General features: G+C 45.1%; 1 protein-coding gene across 2 annotated transcripts in view; it reads right to left on the bottom strand.

Moving 5' to 3' along the window:
• The window catches only part of rest (RE1-silencing transcription factor), a 58,375-nt gene extending 48,098 nt beyond the window's left edge, over positions 1 to 10,277 (bottom strand). For both annotated transcript variants that reach the window (XM_073024468.1, XM_073024477.1), the window contains exons 1-2: positions 10,128 to 10,277; positions 6,705 to 7,567 (exon numbers count right to left, since the gene is read on the bottom strand). In XM_073024468.1, coding sequence (XP_072880569.1) covers positions 6,705 to 7,557 — 853 coding nt within the window. In that variant the 5' untranslated portion in view covers positions 7,558 to 7,567; positions 10,128 to 10,277. The remainder of the gene's footprint in view (positions 1 to 6,704; positions 7,568 to 10,127) is intronic.
• Positions 10,278 to 22,541: the final 12,264 nt, after the last annotated feature.

Genomic DNA, 22,541 nt, shown 5'->3' with positions numbered 1-22,541 from the left:
GGAGGAAGAGGAGGAGAGTTATGACAAAGTAAAGGCGGCCATTCATCGGAGTTATGAGTTAGTACCTGAAGCGTATAGACAAAAGTTCAGAAATCTAAAGAAAGGGTGGAATCAGACGTATACCGAGTTTGCCTATGAGAAGGGTGTGCTCTTGGACCATTGGTGCACAGCAGAGATAGTGGAAGAGGATTATTGGCGTCTCAGGGAGTTAATTCTGATTGAGGAATTTAAAGGTTGTGTTTCAGAGGATATCCGGATGTATTTGAATGAGAAGCCGAATAAGTCTATCTCAGAATTTGCTAGGTTCGCAGATGAATATGCCCTAACCCACAAGACAAAGTTTTCCTCCAATAAAAGTTCCCAGAGAGACCGTGGGAACGATCAAGAAAGCCCACCGGCTGAGGCAGAGGTCCCGCCGGGAGCTAATGGTAAGATTGAGGGGGAAAGGCAAGATGGCCAGAGATTTCCGGGCTTGACCTGTTTTAATTGTGGAAAGGGGGGGGCATATTGCATCTAGGTGCTTTACTCCGAAGAAAGAGACAGGAAAAGGGAAAGCAGCAGTCCCTATCGGATGTGCCGTGGTAATCAGTAAATCGACAAGAGAGCCCCGGGTAGACAGAGTACAAGAAGGGTCTGAGACTTGTATGTCAAACGGAACCGTGTCTGTGAGGGAGGGAGGCACCCCAGTTCCAGTACGGATCTGGAGAGACACGGGGGCTGAACTATCATTGATCAGCAGTAAGGTACTAGATTTTGGTCGCAAGACGGGAATGGTAGCTGTGAAAGGAATAGGCAAAGGGACGGAAATGGTGCCCTTGCATAGGGTCATTATGAATTGTGAGTTAGTCTCTGGACCAGTTGAAATGGGGGTGCGATCAGAATTCCCGAGAACTGATGCGGACGTCCTTCTGGGTACCGACTTAGCCGGTGGTAAGGTTTGGTCAGCCCCGCCCCTAGCGTCCAAGATCTATCCCGCATGCGCGGTTACTCACAGCATGTCGAGAAAGGCAGCTGAGAACGAGAGCAGTTTAAATCTGGCCAGTATCGATTTGGCCGAGACTTTTTTACCGACCCTGTACCACGAGGGTTTAGAGGGTGGTAAAACAAAGAGTAGTAAAGGGAAAGAGAGTAAGGGAGAGGAGGTAGACCTGCCCTTAGCGAGGAGAAAAGTTCTAGAGGCAGGAGATAAAGATGAGAAACAGGTAGAGCTGTTAAAAGGTCCAGAGTTAGACATGGATGATCTGTCTGGTTTGGCAGAACTGTTTGAAGAAGTTGAAAATTCTAAAGGTGTTCCCGATAATGAAATGAGGGCAGTCCTAGATGAAAAGGGTGCCCTTACCTTGAAGAAGTCTGCTGGGTTGGCAGATGAGGTTGTTTCAGCCCGCGGGGTTGAGTTTACTCCGGAAGGGAGTTGCCCAGAGAGTAGCTGGGAGAATCAGGGGAATTTAGAGTTTGGACCGGGTACGGATATTGAAAACCTGGAAGAGGCAAATGTCCCGTTGGAGTGTGTCCAAGATGTGGATGCACGTGGTACTGAACCTAGTAATGAAGCTCAGAAAAAGTCTGAGGTATTTGATTCAGTTGACAAGGAAAGCAGTCCTTGTGGGTCAGATAGACTTGGTTCAGCGAAGAAAGGGTTAACCTTGGTAATAGTGGGAAGTGAGAGTTCCCAGGTGTTTGTGCTCGAAGGTGTGTTAAAAGTTAATGCGGAGATCAAAAGTGGGGAGATGAGTATTATCATTGAAGGAAACGGGAAATAGTTCCCAAATCGAATGAAGAAAATTTAAAACCTGTGGATCACTTACAGGTTGAGTTGGAAGATGACGGGGCCCCCCAGGCTATTGTTATTCCAGAGTGTGGTGTGAAAAGGCAGAATTTGAAATGCTGCTTGAACAAAGAGTTCGAACTGAAAACTAATAGCCTGAAGGGTCCTGAAGAGAAAGCTAGCAACTTGCGTAAAATTAAAGAATTGGGTGGAAATTCAGAAGATGGTCTAAGTTTGGGACACATTGTTGATAAAATAACTCCTATGAAAGAAGCGAGCGAAAGCCTATTTCGCCAGGGTACCCAAGCTCCCCACGTGGGAACTAACTGGAAAAGAGACGAGGGTTAATGGGGACGCCATTTTTAAATAGCAGAAACCGGTTTTAAGGGATTTCGACAAAGCCTGTGAATAATAAAAGACAACCCCCATGGAAGCCTGCCTGTTAAGTTTGAAAGCAACATAACGATTAGTATTTGCATGAACTTTTGTAGTATATACGTATGCTACAAGACTTTAGTAGGGTACAAGATGTTAAGATATTAAAGGAAGTGACAATTGTAATCAGTAACCATCTAGATGCTGAGTTGAATGTATAACTGTATTACTCTGTAGTGAAAAGGAAAAGCTTTTGTATTGTGTTAGATTCTAAAATCCTGTAAGACTCTGTACTACTTCGTTTTCACCGCTGGTGAAAACGCTTTGAAGAAAGGGGGTGTTATGAATGTGCCACAGCTCTGAGGGGCCGAAGGGTGCGGGGTAGCCCCCCCTCCTTTGTGAGAATCGCAAGATCACTATTAAGTCAGTTCAGGAGACCCAGGAAATGAGAGAAAGACATGCAGAATCCACAAAGAGTTGGAATGTGTCCTGGCCTCCGAAAGGCGGACCCATTGATACCGGCTATTGTCTCTTGTGTATTGCATCCAGTACTATGCATCGAAGCCCCAGCCAATGAACCGAGGGTGAGGTTGGTGGAGGGATTGCATCATCCCAACCTGACTGACACCTGAGACCCTGTGAGTCAGGATAAAAAGAGGGTCTGTAGGAACAGCCCCTCAGACGCACCAGAAGAAACGCTAACGATCCCGTAATAGCAAAAACCAGTGGAAGGCCACGTGCGTCCTTTTCCGTTTGCCCCGGAATCGGTGGGCCCTGTACCACGGCAGAACGGTTTTTAGCTAACAACGGGGAATTCAAGATAGATAGATAGATAGATACTTTATTCATCCCCATGGGGAAATTCAACATTTTTTCCAATGTCCCATACACTTGTTGTAGCAAAACTAATTACATGCAATACTTAACTCAGTAAAAATATGATATGCATCTAAAACCACCCTCTCAAAAAGCATTAATGATAGCTTTTAAAAAGTTCTTAAGTAGTTTACTTAAATACATTGAGTCCTAACCCCGGCACTTTAACATATCTTTCTCCTGGCGGATCAACTCCCAACGACTCTCGAAGGATTGACATCATAAAAGGAATGGGCAAGTTTTAACCCGTCTTTCTCTCCAACCCAAAAGCTGCAGCTTGAATGAACTGAGTGACTTTTATATTTCCATCGGACAATACATTATCCCCTAGACAACGATACAGCTATTTCTTATTGATTACTATTAGACCCGCGCTTTTAGATTTAGTATTGACGACGTATACTATCTGTAAGTTTGCCTTGATATTATTTTGTGTATTTTTATCAATAAATACTGTTAAAAATAGTACCATCAGACTTCAACGGACCTCTCTACCTTTGCTGGTAAGTGACCCAGTTACGGGGTACGTAACAGGTAAAAGACTATTACCCCTTATCACTGTAAATACTTCTTGAGCATCATTCTTATTCTTCCTAACTGGAAGACCACAATCTGTGCAATCCTCCTGACGATCAACACTGATGCATCTCAGGGGTGTGTGCTTAGCCCACTGCTCTACTTTCTGTATACACGTGACTGTATGGCTAGGCATAACTCAAATACCATCTATAAATTTTCTGATGATAATTTGTTGTAGTATCTCAGGTGGTATCTCCTGGGCGTACAGGAGCGAGACATCCCAAATACTGGAATGGTGCCGCAGTAACAACCTGGCACTTAACATCAGTTAAGATGAAAGAGCCGATTGTGGACTTCAGGAAGGGTAAGACGAAGGAGCACATACCAATCCTCATAGACGGATCAGAAGTAGAAAGTGTGAGCAGCTTCAAGTTCCTAGATGTCAAAATCTCTGAGGATCTAACCTGGTCCCAACATAGTGGTATGGAGGGGATACTGCACAGGACCAAAAGAAGCTGCAGAAGGTTGTAAATCTAGTCAGCTCGATCTTGGGTACTAGCCTACAAAGTACCCAGGACATCTTCAGGGAGCGGTATCTCAGAAAGGCAGCATCCATTATTAAAGACCTCCAGCACCCAGGGCATGCCCTTTCCTCACTGTTACCATCAGGTAGGAGATACAGAAGCCTGAAGGCACACACTCAGCGATTCAGAAACAGCTTCTTCCCCTCTGCCATCTGATTCCTATATGGACATTGAATCTTTGGACACTACCTCACTTTTTTTTAAAAAACATAGTATTTCTGTTTTTGCACACTTTTAAAAAATCTATTCAATATACGTAATTGTTTTACTTGTTTATTTATTATTATATTTATTTATTTTTTTCTCTTTGCTAGATTATGTATTGCATTGAACTGCTGCTGCTAAGTTAACAAATTTCACGTCACATGCCGGTGATAATAAACCTGATTCTGATACTTATAGACGAAGACTAATCCATCGATTCTACATCAAATTCACACATATTTTGCTACCTTTAAAACATAATTCAGTCATATTGGTCAGACCAAGCTCTAATCTGCCTTTCCAACTGAGAGGCAAAAAAAATTGAAATGGAGAGAGCTGTTTGGACAAATAATATTATTTTATGAGCAAGTGATGAAAATCAATATTAAAAATTTTATTTCTTCTTCCTGTTTCTCACCAAGACTTAAAACTTCAATTGACTGTCCATCAGAATTTTTTGCAATAACTTCTTTACCACTGACATTAGACTCACTGGCCTACAGTTACCCCAGTTAAGAAGCTTACCCCTGTTGCCCATGAATAAAGGAACCACTGTTCCTACCCTACAGACCCCACCTTACCCACACCCAATTTCTAAACCCCTGAAAGGCCTCCAGTTTTCGGTTCTACACATTTACCATGTCTTTTGGTTTCAACTTCTTTATCCTTGCGAGAAAAGTGCCCATGCAATTTGCACGAAATGCTGGAGGAAGTCAGCAGGTCAAGCAGCATCTATACAGGGGAATGCACTATCAACGTTTTGGGCCAAGACCCTTCATCCGCCCAAACCATTCAGATGATGCCTGACTTGCTGAGTTCCTCCAGCATTTGTGTGTTGCTCAAAATTTCCAACATTTGTAGAATCTCTTGTGTTTAGATAAATGCAAATTGATCCTGCTACTATATTTTGCTTAAATTTAAGATAGAATTTACATTCTTTAGAATCTTTCAATTCATTTTTGGGTAATTATAAACCCTCCCCACCCCCCAGACTGCCCATGAAACATTGTCAAAGGATGTCTTAAGATTTACTATGCAACGCTGACAGTTTAGAAGTGGCAGAGTTCATCCTTTTTAAAAGATCCTATCATTAGATCATAAAAAATTAATGAACTTTAACCCAAGGGGGAAAAAAATGAGTCAACTTTTTGATATATAAATGTGAAAGAAATAATGCATGATTAACATAGCAAATCACGTTGCTACAGAAAGCACTGGCAGGGTCTCCTTAAAAAAGACAGAAACCTGAGCAACTTTATGAAGTGCCAAAACTGAAATTGCATTAATCAAATTGGCTCTGGAAATCTGTGATCACTAAGCAAAATGTTATGTTTAAATACCCTTTTTAAAATCATTCCAAGTTCAAGCTTAGAAAATTCCAATTTGTTTTTGTTACAAAGAGCAGAACAAAATCCATTAAGATGAACATATGTAGGAATTCATGATTTTTATCAACCAAATTACAAATAAACACAACTTAAAAAGCCACCAAAAAAAAACACTATTTTAAAAGAGACATTTGAAGATCCCCTCAGGCATACGTTTTCCCATGGTATGCTTTATCGACAAGCAAAAGAGTTCCCTTATTGCCCTGATTAATATAAGAAACTTAACAATTCAAACAATCTGTTCATTATTCCAATGCTATTTCTGGAGTCTATAGTATTTCCTGCAAAATGGCTGCAGCAACATCTTCATTACACTTTAAAAACATATTAACAGCTATAGAGTTTTTTTGGACATGCTCAAATTGTTTTTCTAATATACAAAAAAATCCTCTGCCAACTATGAAAATGTCTGATTGATGTTCCAGACATGATCTAAATTGAATTTATTTTGCTTTGTTTTATTAATTGCCTGTTTCAACAAATATGTGTATTATAGTTCAAATTCAGGCATAGAGATGGCAGAGCAGAAATGGTTTTTAAATCAATTACATCATTTCCAGGTTTATCTCAATCAGAAAACATCATTCGTATAGCTGAGCACACAACCTTGGGTAACACACCGATGCATACTGAGGAACTGCTCCACTTCCAACAGCATTGTGATTTATCTTCTCACTCAAAAGACAATTTCATTCACCTGCTGAGTAAACCATCTAATGCCAACAATCAAACTGGGGAATTTTCCTTGTATCTGTACAACCACCTCATATCAACAGCCCTACCAAAAAGCAATTAAATGAATATTCATCTCATTTGCTACCTTTTCTGGTGTTTCTATGGACATGGAAAATGCAGTTTAATAATTATAATAGCAGTTGAAACATAACTCATTGCATTCAGGAGGATATACGAAAAGGAATTGTTACATAAATTAACAACAGCTCTCACACATGGCATCCCACAACTTGCTTTTTGTAATGAATTAAACCATACCTGTGTGTGTTCGCATATGTTGCACATAATTGTTCTTTCTGTCAGAGAAATAAGAACATTGTGAACAAGTATAAACCTTTCGGGGGAAGTGGTTCCGCAAATGCTTCTTCCAGTGATATTCACTGACAGTAGTGTATGTACAGATGGTGCACTTATAAACTTTCTCATTTTCTCCAACTTTGTCATGATGTTTTAAATGGGCCAGATAATGATCGTAGCGGTTTGTGTTGTAGCCGCACCTATCACAGCGAATGGGGCCTTTCGAAATATCTGCCTCCTCTGGAAGAGGATCTGCAACTTTGGATTTACTTTGCTTTTCTGCAGTTTCTTCAACAATGAACTTTTTGGCACTGTGTACTTTGATGTGATGCACAAACTCCACCTCAGATTCCGCTTCATAGTCGCAGGGTCGACAACGAAATGGTTTGGACTTCTTTCCTTTGTCTGCCAAGTTCTCCTGATTCACTACTTCTGCTGAATCTGTGCTCAAGTCCTGAGATGAAGTCTCAGAACCACCCTTTGTTACAACATTTGGCACACTTTGATTTTCATCATTTATATTTTCTGATTGCAATGTATCATTCACACCAGTCCTCAATTCTTCCTCATTGTCTGATAAATTGTCATCAACTGTTTTCAATTCTGCCATCAGTCTATCTTCGCCCTGGTAATCATAACAACTTATGTCACCAGTTAAGGCAACATTTGCTAACATAACCAGCTGTGGTGCTGCTGTCAAGTCATTCTTGGAGAGATAATTAAGGCCACATATTTCCTCATTGGAAGAAATCCCCATATTGGAGTGGGAAAACATGCCGGTCCCACTGGATTGCTCAAGTACTTGGGCAGCCATCTTTAATTTTCTATATGTAAAAACAAAGGATAATATAAGACACAGAGTCAAAAGGATTCAGTTCTGCAAAGTCATAAACTTACTAATTACAACCTAAATACAAAACAATTATTATCCTGCTGCATCGACAATGTAAAATATCTTCAGAAAATTATGACTTTGGATCAATAACTTTATACTTATTGTGTCACAGTATTTAATAACATTTCAAGGATTACATTTTACTTGTGAAATTTACTAATATTTGTGAATACCTAAATTATTGTCAAAAATAAATTTTTTGGCTCATTACTAAAAGTGGTTATTGAAACGTTGAAATTTAAAGACTTCCAAGCTGCAAACTGCTCAGCAGTTCCTGGAGTTTTCAGCTTACATGCAACCACTTTCTCCAACACCAAAGATGTACACTAAGTGGTTGACAGAAAACAGATACCAAGAGACACAGGGAAGAGAGAAGGTACAAGAAGGGATATTTTGAAAGGTGAGTAGTGAGAGGGAGGAGATCCAGCCAGTGATGAGATTAGAAAACTCTAAGACTGAGGGAGAAAAAACCTTTAGATGTGGATTGGGATGTTGGAATGGGAGGCAGATGCAAGGATGGGCATATGGAGAGGTGACTAATGAAGGAGGGCTTCTAGTACAGTGATGGGAGGGGAGACAAGGATAGATGGAAATAGGAAGAGGGTGGAAAATCAACTAGTTTAGAAGTATGTTGGGGAGCAAAGATTGTGGGGGCAAGGAGAGGGAGGATTGGAATCCATGTCAGAGTGAGGAAATGCACAGATGGTGATGGTGGTGTGAAGTGAATGGGTACACTGAAGAATTGGGGAGATCCTAAGGAATCTTACAAACTGGGAAGCAAGAATAAGAGATCAGGTTTGAGGAGAGGGTGGTCAGCTGAATTGGGAGAGCAGATGTAATGATTAGTGGGCAGAGAAAGAAGTATAGCAATGACTAAGAATGAGAAATGGGAGTATTGATGACCAGCTGAGAGAGGTTGAATGAGTTCAGGAGGGTGGGGGGGGTTCATGTTAGTATAGTGTCTACAAGAATAGTAAACGTTTGGGGTGCAGGCTATCCTGAATGGAATGAATGGGGATCAGGGAGCCTAAAATTTTAGTGGGACATGAAATTAAAGAAATTGAAGGCAGATGATTGCCTGAAGTGAATGAGGAAAGGGAAGCCGAGGAGAACTGTGGAGGGAAAATGGATTGTGCCTAGTGATTCTGAAATAGATAACCCTGGAGTGGTTGAATGGTGGATCAGGACTGAGTAGGATTCCTGAAGGATTTTAGGTTCAAAAGGAACTGGAGCCAATAAATATAGAGACTGTGTGAGGGAATGTAGAGTTAGTGTGGAGTGCAGGATCCAAGGTTTGGGGAGGGTGCTACAAAAAAAAATCTAAGGGGTGGGGTGGGATAGGCAGGGCAGAAGTTGTTAGGAGATCAAAGATGGGAGTTCAGTGAAGGAAATCCAAGAGGGTTTCCAGATATCGCAAGACGAGGGACTCACTAGGTAGATGGGAGGCAATCTGCAATGATTCCCAGAGAGGGAAGGTTAGGCAGAATCATGGGGAATCCACAGGGGTTTGGGATCTAAGGGGCCAGGCAAGGTTGGAATGGTTTCCATGGTAGTGAAGAGTGGAGAAAATTGCAGTGAATCAAGGCATAGATAGGGGCTGGTAGAATGGAGGGAGAACATGCAGGAGATTGAGATTTTGAAAGTGTGCTTATACAGAATGAGGGGGGATTAATAGAAAGGAACATCAAGAAGAAGGGTGGAGAGGAGGGGCTCTAGGATCTAGTGTTGAATGGGGTAGCATCAGTGTGGAAATTTGGATGACAGGAGGGAATAGGCTCAGATCCGGGTAACAGTTGAGGAGACTACAAATGGTCAAGGGAATGGGTGGGGGTAACCAGCAGAGTACCTGGGTCAAGGTAGAATGGACAGTCAAAACGTGGTAGTGAGGTGGTTCGGGAAGCACTTGCACAAAATGTCTGGATAAGGTGCTGGGGATCTGGAAGCCAGGTATAAAGGAAGAAAGGTGCGGGGAGGGAACTGCGGGAGATGGTCGGGTGGATATGGGTGGGATTGGTAGACAGGAGATAAAGGGTGTTGAAGCATGAGGGTACACGGCGCAGCGAGAAGAGTTGGGTGCAAGGGCACGGTGAGGGGTGATGTGGCGGGACTGCAGGCGATCCAGATAGATCTGGGATATGCGGTGCTCATGTGCTACAGGCTCCAGGGCCGACATGTTGATTCCAGAACCGCTCGCTGTCCGGAGCCATAGTTTGGGGAAGGAAGGGGGAGGTTGGAGACGTTGAGACGGGGCGGCTCTCTTGCCTAAAACAAGCATCATTCGGGGGGGGAAGAACGTGGAAAGGGCCCCACCCATCGCCCACTACTTTCATCACCCCTCTCCGATTGCCCTCATTCCCCCCCCCCGGGGTCGAGCGCAGGCCTGCTCCGCTCCGCGATCAGCCCTGGACAGCGCCTTAGAGTCGTTGGTTCCCCCGGTAGTTCCGCAACCAGCGAACCACCGAATGAGCCCCGGCTCGGCCTCGGCTCACCTGCGGCCCGCTCCGGCTCGGCGCAGCTCTCCGTGCTACTCTCGGCACGTCGCATTCCTTCACACCGAGAAGCCGAGCGAAAGTTTCAGCCCAACTCCAGCAACAGGTCTTCCGCCCGAGCAGGCCACTGACGTCAGCGCGCCGCGGCCGCGGCTCGGCTCGGCTGTCAGCGCAGTGCCCGCGGAGGGCAGGGGTGCTGCCAGAGCCACTTCGGGCAGGCACCCCGGGGAGAAGGGGGAGCACCCCAAGCAACAGGAGATCACCTGCTGGTGTTCCAATCAATACTCCCTGAGGATAGGGAGGAGCACCCCAATCGACCCTCCCTCTCAAGGGAGAGGGAAGGAGGCACGGCTATCAACGCAAGCTTGAGAGAGACCCTATCAATAATCCTTGGAGACAGGGAAGGAGGCTATAGAGGAAAGAGCACCTCAGTCAATGGGGCAAGAGGGAGAGGGAGGGAGCACCTCAAACAAGAGGGGCTCCAGGGAGTGGGAAGAGGAGTTCCTTTTTCAACAGTTCTCCTGAGGAAGGGAGCACCCTGGACAGCATAGCTCCATAAACAGGGATGAATCAAAACTTCACTGAGTTCAAAGTAAAATTTATCATCAGAGTGCATGCATGTCACCACATACAACCCTGAGATTCTTTTTCTGCAGGCATACTCAGCAGATCTACTGTAAACATCAGGAACTGTACACTGTAAACGAACTATGCAAGTACAGATATAAATAAATTAATGAGAATGAAATAACAATATAACAGAATCCTTAATGAGTGTAGCTATCTCCTTTTGTTCAAGAGCCTGATGGTTGAAGGGTAGTAACTGTTCTTGAACCTCTGGTGTGAATCCTGAGGCACCTGCTGCCAGCAGTGAGAAAAGAGCATAGCCTGGGTGGTGAGGATCTTTGGTGATAGATGCTGTTTTTCTTGGCAACCTTTCATGTAGATGTGCTCAATGGTTGAAAGGGGCCTGTGATGTACTGGGCCAAATCCACTGCCTTCTGTAGGATTTTCTGCTCAAAGGTGTTGATGTTCCCATACCAGGCCACAATGCAGCCAGTCAGCACACTTTCCACCTCACATCTATAGATATGTGTCAAGTTTTTGATGACATGCCAAATCTCCACAGACTCCTGACGAAGGAGAGGCACTGTCATGTTTTCTTTGCAATTATATTTATATGATGGGTCCAGGACAGGTCCTGCGAGATGGTGACACCCAGGAATTTAAAGTTACTGATCCTCTCCACCTCTGATCCTCCAATGAGTACTGGCTCACGGACCTCTGGTTTCCTTCTCCTGAAGTCTCCAATCAGTTCCTTGGTCTTATTGACTTTGTGTGAGCAAGTTTACAGGCAGAAAAAACATTCCAATCAACAGAGCTTCAGGGATAATAAATCTGTATGAACAGTATACAAGACAAGCTTTTCAGAATCCGAATAAGAATCAGGTTTGTTATCACTGGCATGTGATGTGAAATTTGTTAACTTAGCAGCAGCAGTTCAATGCAATACATAATCTAGCAGACAGAGAGAAAAACAAAATAAATAAAGTAAAGCATAATAATAAACAAACAAGTAAATCAATTACATATATTGAATAGATATTGAAAATAAACAAAATCTAATTCCAAATCAATAGGGTTTCTTCTACATACTGGGGGTTGGGGAGGAACCGTCAGCAAGAACTCCAGGGATAGGGAGTGAAAATCCAAATTAACAGGGCTAACGAAGAAGAAACCCTCCAACCAGCTAATGCTTGAGAGAGTGCCTTATAATTAAACAATGATAATAATCATAAACAAGTGATCCAGAGATGGGGGGAAACCCAATCAACAGGATTTCAGGGACAGGACACCAGAAAGACTAATGCTAATCTACTGGCTAGAGTATTTACAGATAGCTTCAACCTCTAGATTTGGCAGTCTGGGGCACTCACCTGCTTCAACCAGGTTTCAATTGTATGTGCCCAAAAAGAACATGATAACCTTCCTTAATCCACTGTGATGAAGTGTTTTGAGAGGTTGGTTATGAGGCATATCAACTCCTGCCTGAGGATTGACTTGGATCTGCTCCAGTTTGTCTTCCATCACAGCAGGTCAACAACAGATGCGATTTCATTGGCCTTTCACTCAACAATGAAACTCCCAGAGCTCAGCATTCGATACTATCATCCTCGCAAACCTAACTACTAAATTCCCAAGTCCTGGGCCTCGATACCTCCCTGTGCAAATGGATCTTTGATTTCCTCACTTGCAGACCTCAGACTGTACAAATTGGCAACAACATCTCCACATTCACCATCATCACATGCGCTGTGATGATGCGCACCACAAGGCTGTGTGCTTAGACCCCTGCTCTACTCACTTTACACCTATGAGCAACTCCAATGGTGATGAATCAATCAGCATGTAAGAGGGAGATTGGAAATCTGGTTGAATAGTGTCACAACATCCTCTCAATCAATGTCAGTGATATTAAAGAGTTGATTATCAGTTAGAAAGGAAATAGCTGGAGGTCCATGTGCCAATCCTCATTAGAGGATTGGTGGTGGAGAGGGTCAGTAACCTTAAATTCCTTGGTGTTATATCAAAGGACCCGTCCTGGGACCAGCACATAAGTCACATAACACAGAAGGCACATTAGCGCCTCTACTTTCTTTGAAGCTTGTGTAAATTCAGCATGTCATCTAAAACTTTGAAAAACTTCTATAGATGCACAGTGGAGTGCATCCTAACTCATTGCATCATGGTCAAATATGGAAACCAATGCTTAGAATGAAAAAAGTTTACACAAAGTGAATAGAGTCCAATTCATCACAGGCAAAGTCCTCCCCACCATTGACCATGTTTAAAATGAGCACTGCTACAGGAAATCGGCATCCATCATCAAATCCTCCCACCATGAAAGCCATGCTCTTTTCTTGCTAACAACCATCCTGAACCGGTACGGACATTTTGACTCCCCTCAACTCTGAACTAATTGCACAACCTACAGACATACTTTCAAAGACATCACAAGTCATGTTCTCAGTATTTCTTAAATTTGCACAATTTGTCTTCCTTGACCATTGATTGCCTGACAAGTTTTGTTTTTATATAGTCTTTCATAAATTTTATTCTATTTATTTTTTCCTGTGAATGCCCACAAGAAAATGAATCTCAGTGTAGTATATGGTGACATACGTACTTTGATAATAATTGTACTTTGATGTTAACTTAAAATAGGGAGTACTCCAATAATGGGTTCCAAGATAAGGAATAGGGCTCCTGGACCAGAGGGCATGGTGGTAGCCCAATGACAGACCATAATCCCAGAGACCCAATTTCAAATCCCACATGGCATCTAAAATCATTAAAATAGTAATGTTGGCAATAATGATTACAAAACTACTAAATTGTTATCAAAGAATAATTTGGTTCATTTATGAAATTCTGGGGAGGAAATCTGCCATTGCTGCTTGTCTGAGCTGGAAGCAGTTACAGGCTCACGTAGCCAGGTGTTCGTTTGAAAGCAAAGTGGAACTGGCACTAAAGCTAACTTTTCAGCAATGTCCGCATCCTGGAAAAGGAATAAATAAAGTGCATCCTGGCACAATAACCATGACAACCATGGTGACCTGACTTCAATTATGATTTCAGACATTGTTTGTGAGTTTCCTATGTGTACTCCAGTCTCCTACTGTGTCCCAATGATATGCAGTTTGGTAGAATGGCATAGAGTTGCTGAGAATGTGGAGAGAACAGTAAATAATTTGGGATTAATGGTGATTAATATAAAAGGAGGTGGATCATCACCCCAGGCTTTCAGTGTTGTCTCTTTCTATAACTCTAGACTCCTTTGTTTTGTAATTGTGCATTACTCTACCCATCATCATTACATATTATCAATACTTATTTAAGTATAAGACATATGAGCAGAATTAAGCCATTTGGCCCATCGAGTCCGCTTCGCCATTTCATCGTGGCTGATACATTTCCCCTCAGCCCCATTCTCCTGCCTTTTTCCCTTCAGCTTTCACACCATGATGAATCAAGAACCTATCAACCTCCACCTTAAAATACACCAAATGACCTTTTGCTTCCACAGTTGCCTATGGTAACAAATTCCAGATTCACCATCCTCTGGCTGAAGAAACTCCTCCTCATCTTTGTTCGAAATAGACATCCCTCTATTTTGAAGCTGTGCCCTCTGGTGCCAGACTCCCTCATCATTGGAAACTTCCTCTCCGCATCCTTTCTGTCTAGGCTTTTCAACATTTGATAGTGTGCATTCAATAATTCAGTAATATTTGAGTAATCTTGTGTGTATATATACACATAGATTGATTAAGCCTTCTTGTTTGTTTAAATAATTAATTACGTTATATGAAAAAATGTGTTAATTGCATACACCATCACACTTCCACACGATATGTGGGCACCTTGATTACAGTAAGCTCGAACTACACCCGTATTTTTGAACTTCCATGAGTTTCTTTGAATTAGTTTAACGTTTTGAAGTTACAAAATATAACATTGACCAGGAGGTATTTTAAAATGAACCTGAGACGGCTACCCATCTGTTAAAGGGGAGTGGGATGCTGAAGCTAAAATAGAACACAGCAGGAGCATCAGTCAGTTTTTAAAAAAGGCATCGTAGCACATGGCGAGATGATTGGGTTTAAAGCAAAAGCAGCTAGCACATGAGTGCCAATTTTGCTAAGTGCATTAGGGTTAAAGGCATACAGTTTGCTTTGGAGTTTGACTGCCCCAACCAAGCCATCAGAAATTAGCTTTGCCGATATTGTAAAAGTAATGCAGGGACACTTAGAACCAAAGGCATTGTTGATTGCTGAACACTTTAAGTTTCATAAGTGGAATCAAAAAAAGAAGTTCATTTCAGCATACATGACTGAATTGAAGAGATTGTCTGAGCATTGTCAGTACAGCAATGGACTTAATGATGCGCTGAGGAATCATTTAGTTTGTGGGATCTTAAAAGAAAGCATTCATAATCGGCTCCTAACTAAAGCACAGCTTACATTCAAATGAGTAGTGGAAATTATTGTTTTAATGGAAGCGGCAGAGAGTTGCACTTGGGTTGTGGTCAGGAATGAAAGTGAGCATGAACAAAACTGCATCATCTAAAGCGAACCCACCCTGGCTGAACAAATTGCGCTACTGTTGTGGCAGGAGCTCACACACACCAAACAAATGCAGAGTTTTTTTTTGTAATTTATTTTTTATTGAAATTCATCATCAAACATTTCCATAAGATGTATTTTAGATATTGTATATATATATCATAGAGTCATATATGCCACAAATCTCCACATAATATTTATCTGACATATACACTTATAGAAAAGAGAGTTGCCAAACCTAAGATTTTACTATTGGGCAGTTAATATTTGATATTTAATATTTTGGACACAAGAATTGATTATAGCACCTTGCTCACAATGGGTAAATTTGGAATGTAAATCTGTACAAGACTTCTCATTGTTTTCTATTTTAGGATCTTCACTTCCTTTTGCTTTATCTAAATTGAATAAACAAATAACTAATCCTACAGTTAAACATACATTACGAATATGGTTTCAATTTCGTAATTTCTTTGGCTTAAATAAGTTTATCTTATCAAGCCCTATTATATCTAACTTTTTTTTTCAGCCCTCTTTTATGGATCAAGCCTTTGTATTATGGAAAACAAAAGGTATAACATGTTTTCGTGATCTATTTTTAGATAACAGTTTTATGTCCTTTGAACAGCTACCCAATAAATATAATTTGCCTAAAACTCATTTTCTTAGACACTTGCAAGTTAGAAATTTCTTGAATAATATGTTACTGTAGCGGTGTGCTACACACAGCGCTGAAATAACAACACGCAGTCGGTGAGTTGCAGTTGCAAAAGAGATTTATTCAAGCTTCGCGACCTCGCTTTAAAGCCTTCCTGTTCCCTCCCTCCCCGGGCGGGAATGCTGTAGTGGGCGCATATTCACAGTCCCGTCCTACGCGCGAGCTTTTCCCCTTGCTGGTGAAGCAGACTTGGCGCCCTTTTTGGGACCGGCCTCAATGCTGGCGCGCGCCGCTTTGTGAGCCGGTTCGAGTGCGCTGGGAAGTGGGTCGCCACATAACCGCCCCCCAGAACTGGCGATACATCCCCCAATGTCCTCAGTCTGGGTCGGACTCTGTTTGGGAGGTCTGTCTCTGCGCCGCGGTGCCTGAATCTCGACTGGCTGCACCAAATCCACATGGGCCGGTTTGAGTCGGTCCACTGTGAAAACCTCCTCTCTCCCCCCAATGTCCAGCACGAATGTGGACCTGTTGTTTCTGATCACCGTAAACGGCTCCTTGCAGGGCCGCTATAGTGGTGTCTGGTGTCCGCCCCGTCGTACAAAAACAAACTTACAGTTCTGCAGGTCTTTGGGTACGCAGGTCGGGTTCTCCCTATGCTGTGAAGTGCGTATGGGGGCCAGGTTACCGAGCCTCTCGTGTAGTCTGCCCAGGACTGCTGCGGGTTCTTCCTCTTGCCCCCGTGGGGCTGCTATGAACTCTCCTGGGATGACCAGGGGTGTGCCGTACACCAACTCAGCCAACGAGGTGTGCAGATCCTCTTTGGGCGCCGTGCGGATTCCAAGCAGGACCCAGGGAAGCTCGTCCACCCAGTTAGGGCCTTTGAGGCGGGCCATGAGAGCCGACTTCAGGTGATGGTGGAAACGCTCCACTAGCCCGTTCGACTGTGGGTGGTAGGCAGTGGTGTGGTGCAGCTGTGTCCCCAAAAGGCTGGCCATAGCTGACCACAGGCTGGAGGTGAACTGGGCGCCTCTGTCGGAGGTAATGTGGGCCGGTACACCAAAGCGAGATACCCAGGTTGCAATCAGTGCTCAGGCACAGGATTCGGAGGTGGTGTCGGTGAGCGGGACCGCCTCTGGCCATCTTGTGAACCGGTCCACGATAGTGAGGAGGTGCCGCGCTCCTCACGACACTGGCAGGGGGCCCACGATATCCACATGAATGTGGTCGAAATGCCGGTGGGTGGGGTGGAACTGCTGCGGCAGAGCTTTGGTGTGTCGCTGCACCTTGGCTGTTTGGCAGTGCATGCACGTTTTGGCCCATTCACTGACCTGCTTGCGGAGTCTGTGCCAAACGAACCTGTTGGCTACCATCCGGACGGTTGTCCTGATGGAGGGGTGCACTAAGTTGTGAATGGAGTGGAAAACGCGTCGCCGCCAGGTTGCCGGGGCGACGGGATGGGGTTGGCCGGTGGCGACGTCACAGAGTAGGGTCCTCTCACCTGGGCCTACGGGGAGGTCCTGGAGCTGCAAACCGGAGACTGCAGTCCTGTAACTAGGGATCTCCTCGTCCGCCTGCTGCGCCTCCACCAGTGCTTCATAGTCTACCTCTGAGACAGGGACTGGATGTTAGGGCGGGAGAGAGCATCCGCCACAACATTGTTCTTTCCCAAGACGTGCCGGACATCCATCGTGTATTCGGAGATGTAGGACAGATGTCACTGCTGGCGGGACGACCAGGGGTCGGATGCTTTCGTGAACGCAGAGGTAAGTGGTTTGTGGTCCGTGAACGTGGTGAAAGGCCTACCTTCTAAGAAGTACCTGAAATGCCGGATTGCCAGGTATAGCGCCAACAGTTCCCGGTCGAAAGCACTGTATTTCAGTTCGGGTGGTCGTAGGTGTTTGCTGAAAAACGCCAGGGGTTGCCAGCGACACTCGATGAGTTGTTCCAGCACCCCACCGACTGCCATGTTGGATGCGTCCACTGTGAGGGCGGTAGGGATGTCTGTTCTGGGGTGCACTAGCATCGCAGCATTTGCCAAGGCTTCTTTGGTTTTGACGAAAGTGGCTGCCGACTCTTCGTCCCAGGTAATGTCCTTGCCCTTTCCTGACATCAGGGCAAACAGGGGGCGCATGATTCGGGCTGCTGAAGGGAGGAAGCGGTGGTAGAAATTCACCATACCCATGAATTCCTGCAGGCCTTTGATTGTGTTGGGTCGGGGAAAATGGTGGACCGCGTCTACCTTGGCGGGCAGAGGGGTTGCCCCGTCTTTAGTAATCTTGTGGCCCAGGTAGTCAATGGTGTCGAGCCCGAACTGGCATTTGGCCGGGTTGATTGTTAGACCGTATTCACTGAGTCGGGCGTAGAGTTGACGGAGGTGGGACAGATGCTCCTGACGACTGCTACTGGCTATGAGGGTGTCGTCCAAATAGATGAAAGCGAAGTCCAGGTTGCGTCTCACCGTGTCATTAACCGCTGGAATGTCTGTGCGGCATTCTTTAGGCCGAACGGCATTCAGAGGAACTCGAAAAGGCCGAAAGGGGTGATGAGTGCCGTTTTGGGGACGTCATCCGGATGCATTGGGATTTGATGGTATCCCCGGACGAGGTCTACCTTGGAGAAGATCCGTGCGCCGTGCAGGTTTCCTGCAAAGTCCTGAACGTGTGGCACAGGGTAGCGGTCCGGTGTTGTAGCCTTGTTCAGCCTGCGGTAGTCGCCGCATGGTCTCCAGCCCCCTGTCGCTTTGGGCACCAGGGGGGAGGCCCATGGGCTGTCGGACCGCCGTATGATCCTCAATTTCTCCATCCTCTTGAACTCCTCCTTCGCCAGTCAGAGCTTGTCTGGGGGAAGCCTTCGAGCACGGGCGTGGAGGGGTGGTCCTTGTGTCAGGATGTGGTGCTGTATGCCGTGTCTGGGCATGGCTGCCGTGAACTGCGGTGCCAGAACCAATGGGAAATCCGCCAGGACTCTGGTGAAGTCGTTGTCCGACAGTGTGATGGAGTCTAGGTGTGGGGCCGGCAACTGGGCTTCACCCAGGGAGAACGTTTGAAAGGTCTCGGAGTGGACCAGTCTCTTCCTTGGCAGGTCGACCAGTAGGCTGTAAGCTTGCAAAAAATCCACCCCCAGGAGCGGTTGGGCTATGGCGGCCAGTGTGAAGTCCCATGTGAACCGGCTGGAGCCGAACTGTAGCTGCACTGTACGGGTGCCATAGGTCCTTACTGTGCTGCCGTTCGCGGCCCTCAGGGTGGGACCCGGTTCTCTGTTGCGGCTGTCGTAACTCGTCGGAGGTAAGACGCTGATCTTGGCTCCTGTGTCGACCAAAAAGCGGCGTCCCAACTGCTTGTCCCAGATATACAGGAGGCTATCCCGATGGCCAGTCACCGTAGCCATCAGTGGCGGCTGGCCCTGGCATTTCCTGGGAACTTGCAGGGCGGGCTACAGCAGTGGGCTTCTGCGCCCCACCACTGGTGGTAGAAGCACCATTGTTCGTTGGCCTCCTCACCCCTGCCTCTGGGGTTAGCGGGCTCTGCAGCCGGGCCTGGTCTGGTCTGCTGCTGGGAGTGTGGCCTGGTGATCTGTGCGATGGACGCCCCACTCTCCTTCTTGGCTTTCCACAGCACGTCTGCCCGGGCCGCCACCTTCCAGGGGTCGCTGAAATCCGCGTCGGACAGCAGCAGGCGTATGTCCTCGGGCAGCTGCTCCAGGAATGCCTGCTCAAACATGAGGCAGGGCTTGTGTCCTCCGGCCAGGGAGAGCATCTCGTTCATCAAAGCTGATGGTGGCCTGTCCCCCAAACCATCCAGGTGCAATAAGCGGGCAGCTCGCTCGTGCCGTGAGAGTCCGAAAGTCCCTATGAGCAGGGCTTTGAATTCTGTGTATTTACCGTCCTCCGGGGGCGACTGTATGAACTCCTCAACCTGGGAGGCTGTCTCCTGGTCAAGGGAGCTCACCACGTAGTAGTAACGTGTGGAATCCGCGGTTATCTGCTGAATGTGGAATTGGGCTTCTGCTTGCTGGAACCATAGGTGAGGTCGCAGCGTCCAGAAGCTTGGCAGTTTTAACGAAACTGCATGAACAGATGTGGCGTCGTTCATCTCTGGTCCAAATATCGTTTGGGCCGTCGGGGTCACCAATTGTAGTGGTGTGCTACACGCAGTGCTGAAATAATGACACGCAGTCGGTGAGTTGCAGTTGCAAAAGAAATTTATTCAAACTTCGCGGCCTCGCTTTAAAGCCATCCTGTTCCCACCCTCCCCAGGCGCGAATGCTGTAGCGTATTCACAGTCCCGTCCTGCGCGCGGGCTTTTCCCCTTGCTGGTGAAGAGGGCCTGGCGCCCTTTTAGGGACCGGCCTCAATGCCGGCGCTCGCCGCTTTGTGAGTATTGGAGTATAAAAGTATAAACTTTAACTATGAAGTCAATTATTTGCTATGCATGTACTCAATTTAGTAGAATGAAATCTTAGGAATGTAGAGGTAACTAAAGAGCTAAAGAAATGTAGATTAGAACATTGCTCAGTTCTGAGTTTCCTATTTGCTATGCAGGTACCCAATTTGGTAGGAGACTGCAGTCTTAAGATGACAATGGTGTGTTAAAGAAAGGTAGCTAAGAGATGTAGATTAGAACATTGCTCAGTTCTGAGTTTATTATTTTCTATGCATGTATCCAATTTGGTAGGAGACCGAAATCTTAGGAATGTAGAAGACAATGGTGTGTTAATGAGAGGTAGCTAAAGAACTAAAGAAATGTAGATTAGAACATTGCTCAGTTCTGAGTTTATTATTTGCTATGAACATTGTACGTGCAGCACGTGTAAAATGCAACTAGAGATTGCTTTAAAAAGCTGCTGTGTCCGAGGACCGGTGGGCAATCAGCGACTAGCTCAATGATTGTCTCAGCTTTGATTTGCAAATTAAAGTTTAACCCTTCTTGAAGAATCTTCTGCGTCTCCTGGTCATTTGTGGGGCACGAAAAACCACGACATAATTGGCGTCACGAACAGGATCGGATAGAGACCCGCGGAAGGGAAACGGCAGATTGGGAACGCTTCCCGGTCCTCTAGGGACCCCCACAAGGCTAACAGAATTAAGGGTGCACCCAAACAAAAGGAAAGCGCTTTTTGCGACAATTTGGACTAAGAATTCTGTTGGCTTTGGGAAGGTCTTGGAGTCTCAGAAGTGTGGAACCGCTGCCAAAGGGTCTCTCCGGTCCAAAGAATCTGGCAGAATTGGGGGTTAACGGAGGAGGCTCAGAGGATTGCTCAAGAACACTGCAGTGAGGGTAAGTACAAATAAGTTAATACGTTAAGAAAAAGTCCACGTGGTGTTGGTAAATCCCTGTGGGTACTACTTCGTATGAAACGAAGGGCTGAACGGGCAGGGAAAGTAGAATAGAATTAGAGTAGAGAGTCCTCGTGGTTACCACCTTAAGAGATAAGGGTCTGCCCGGACGAGGTGTTAGAATAGAATTAGAGTAGAAAGTCCTTGTGGTTACCACCTTAAGAGATAAGGGTCTGCCCGGGCGAGGTGTTAGACTAGAATTAGAGTAGAAAGTCCTCCTGGTTACCGCCTTAAGAGATAAGGGTCTGCCCGGGCGAGGTGTTAGACTAGGTGTAGAATTAGAGTAAATAATATTATCCAGTAAACAAACTGTGAATCTCTGAAATACCTTAACAAGAGAGAATAACATGACAGGTAAAGGAACAGCAGTAGAGATTCTGAGCAAAAAATTCCCATTTTTTCAAAATGAGATCACAAAAACTTCAGAAAAATGGGAAAAAAAACCAAAAACCTGGTCACAAAGTGGCCAATAGAAGGAACATTTGATGTAAGTTTGTGCGAAGAAATGGAGGGACTAATTAAAAAGTACAAATCAAAAGATAAATCTAAGAAAAGAGAGCAAAAAAGAGAACGAGAAATGGAAGTGCTAAAACTCTTCAGAACGGAGGGAGAAAGGCTGAGGAGGACAGGTAGAATATTGATTACAAGCGAGGAAGACACTAAGGTGCTGGAGAAACAGCCTGTTAGAGAGAGAGAGGAAGGTACAGTGAGAAGCTGGCTTCAGCTCCATACCCAGGTGCGAAAGAAACAGAAAAACCCCCTCCCTATAATAAGGAAGGAACCCCTAAGCAGTGCCCCCTGCTGACGGGAACAGTAAACGTGCAGGGAGAAGTACAGGTTTGGGATAATGAAGAGGAGAAAAAACAATACGAGAAGGAAAGAGCGGCGATATGGCAGGAGATACAGGCAGAAAGGATAAAGATAGAACAGGTACAGAGAGAAATGCAAGAACAGATTGAACGGATGAAATACTTGAGAGAGGAAAAGGAGTATGAGGAGTATTGGTTATACCATAGAAATAAACAGACTAGAAAAGAGAGTGGCTCATTGGAGGAGCAAGAGTTAAGTGGGGAGAGAGAGAGAGGATGTGAGAATTTGTGGGGAAGAGGTAGGAGGCAGAAGCCTAGAAGAGCAGAAGGAGGCAGTAGGGGAGCGACTTGCGGAAGTAGAGAGAGAGCCAGATAAGTTACTAAAAGGGGATTGCCAGGAGAGATGCGAAAAATATTCTAGGGGCCAACCAAGTATTGAATCAAGACAGAAAGGAAGGACTCCACAGGGAGACCGAGAGAAGAGCAGAA

The sequence above is a fragment of the Hemitrygon akajei genome, chromosome 2 (genome assembly GCF_048418815.1).
Source record: "Hemitrygon akajei chromosome 2, sHemAka1.3, whole genome shotgun sequence".
Lineage (NCBI taxonomy): Eukaryota > Metazoa > Chordata > Chondrichthyes > Myliobatiformes > Dasyatidae > Hemitrygon > Hemitrygon akajei.
Note: the sequence above shows the minus strand (reverse complement) of the source record. Positions and strands in the feature narration are given on the sequence as shown.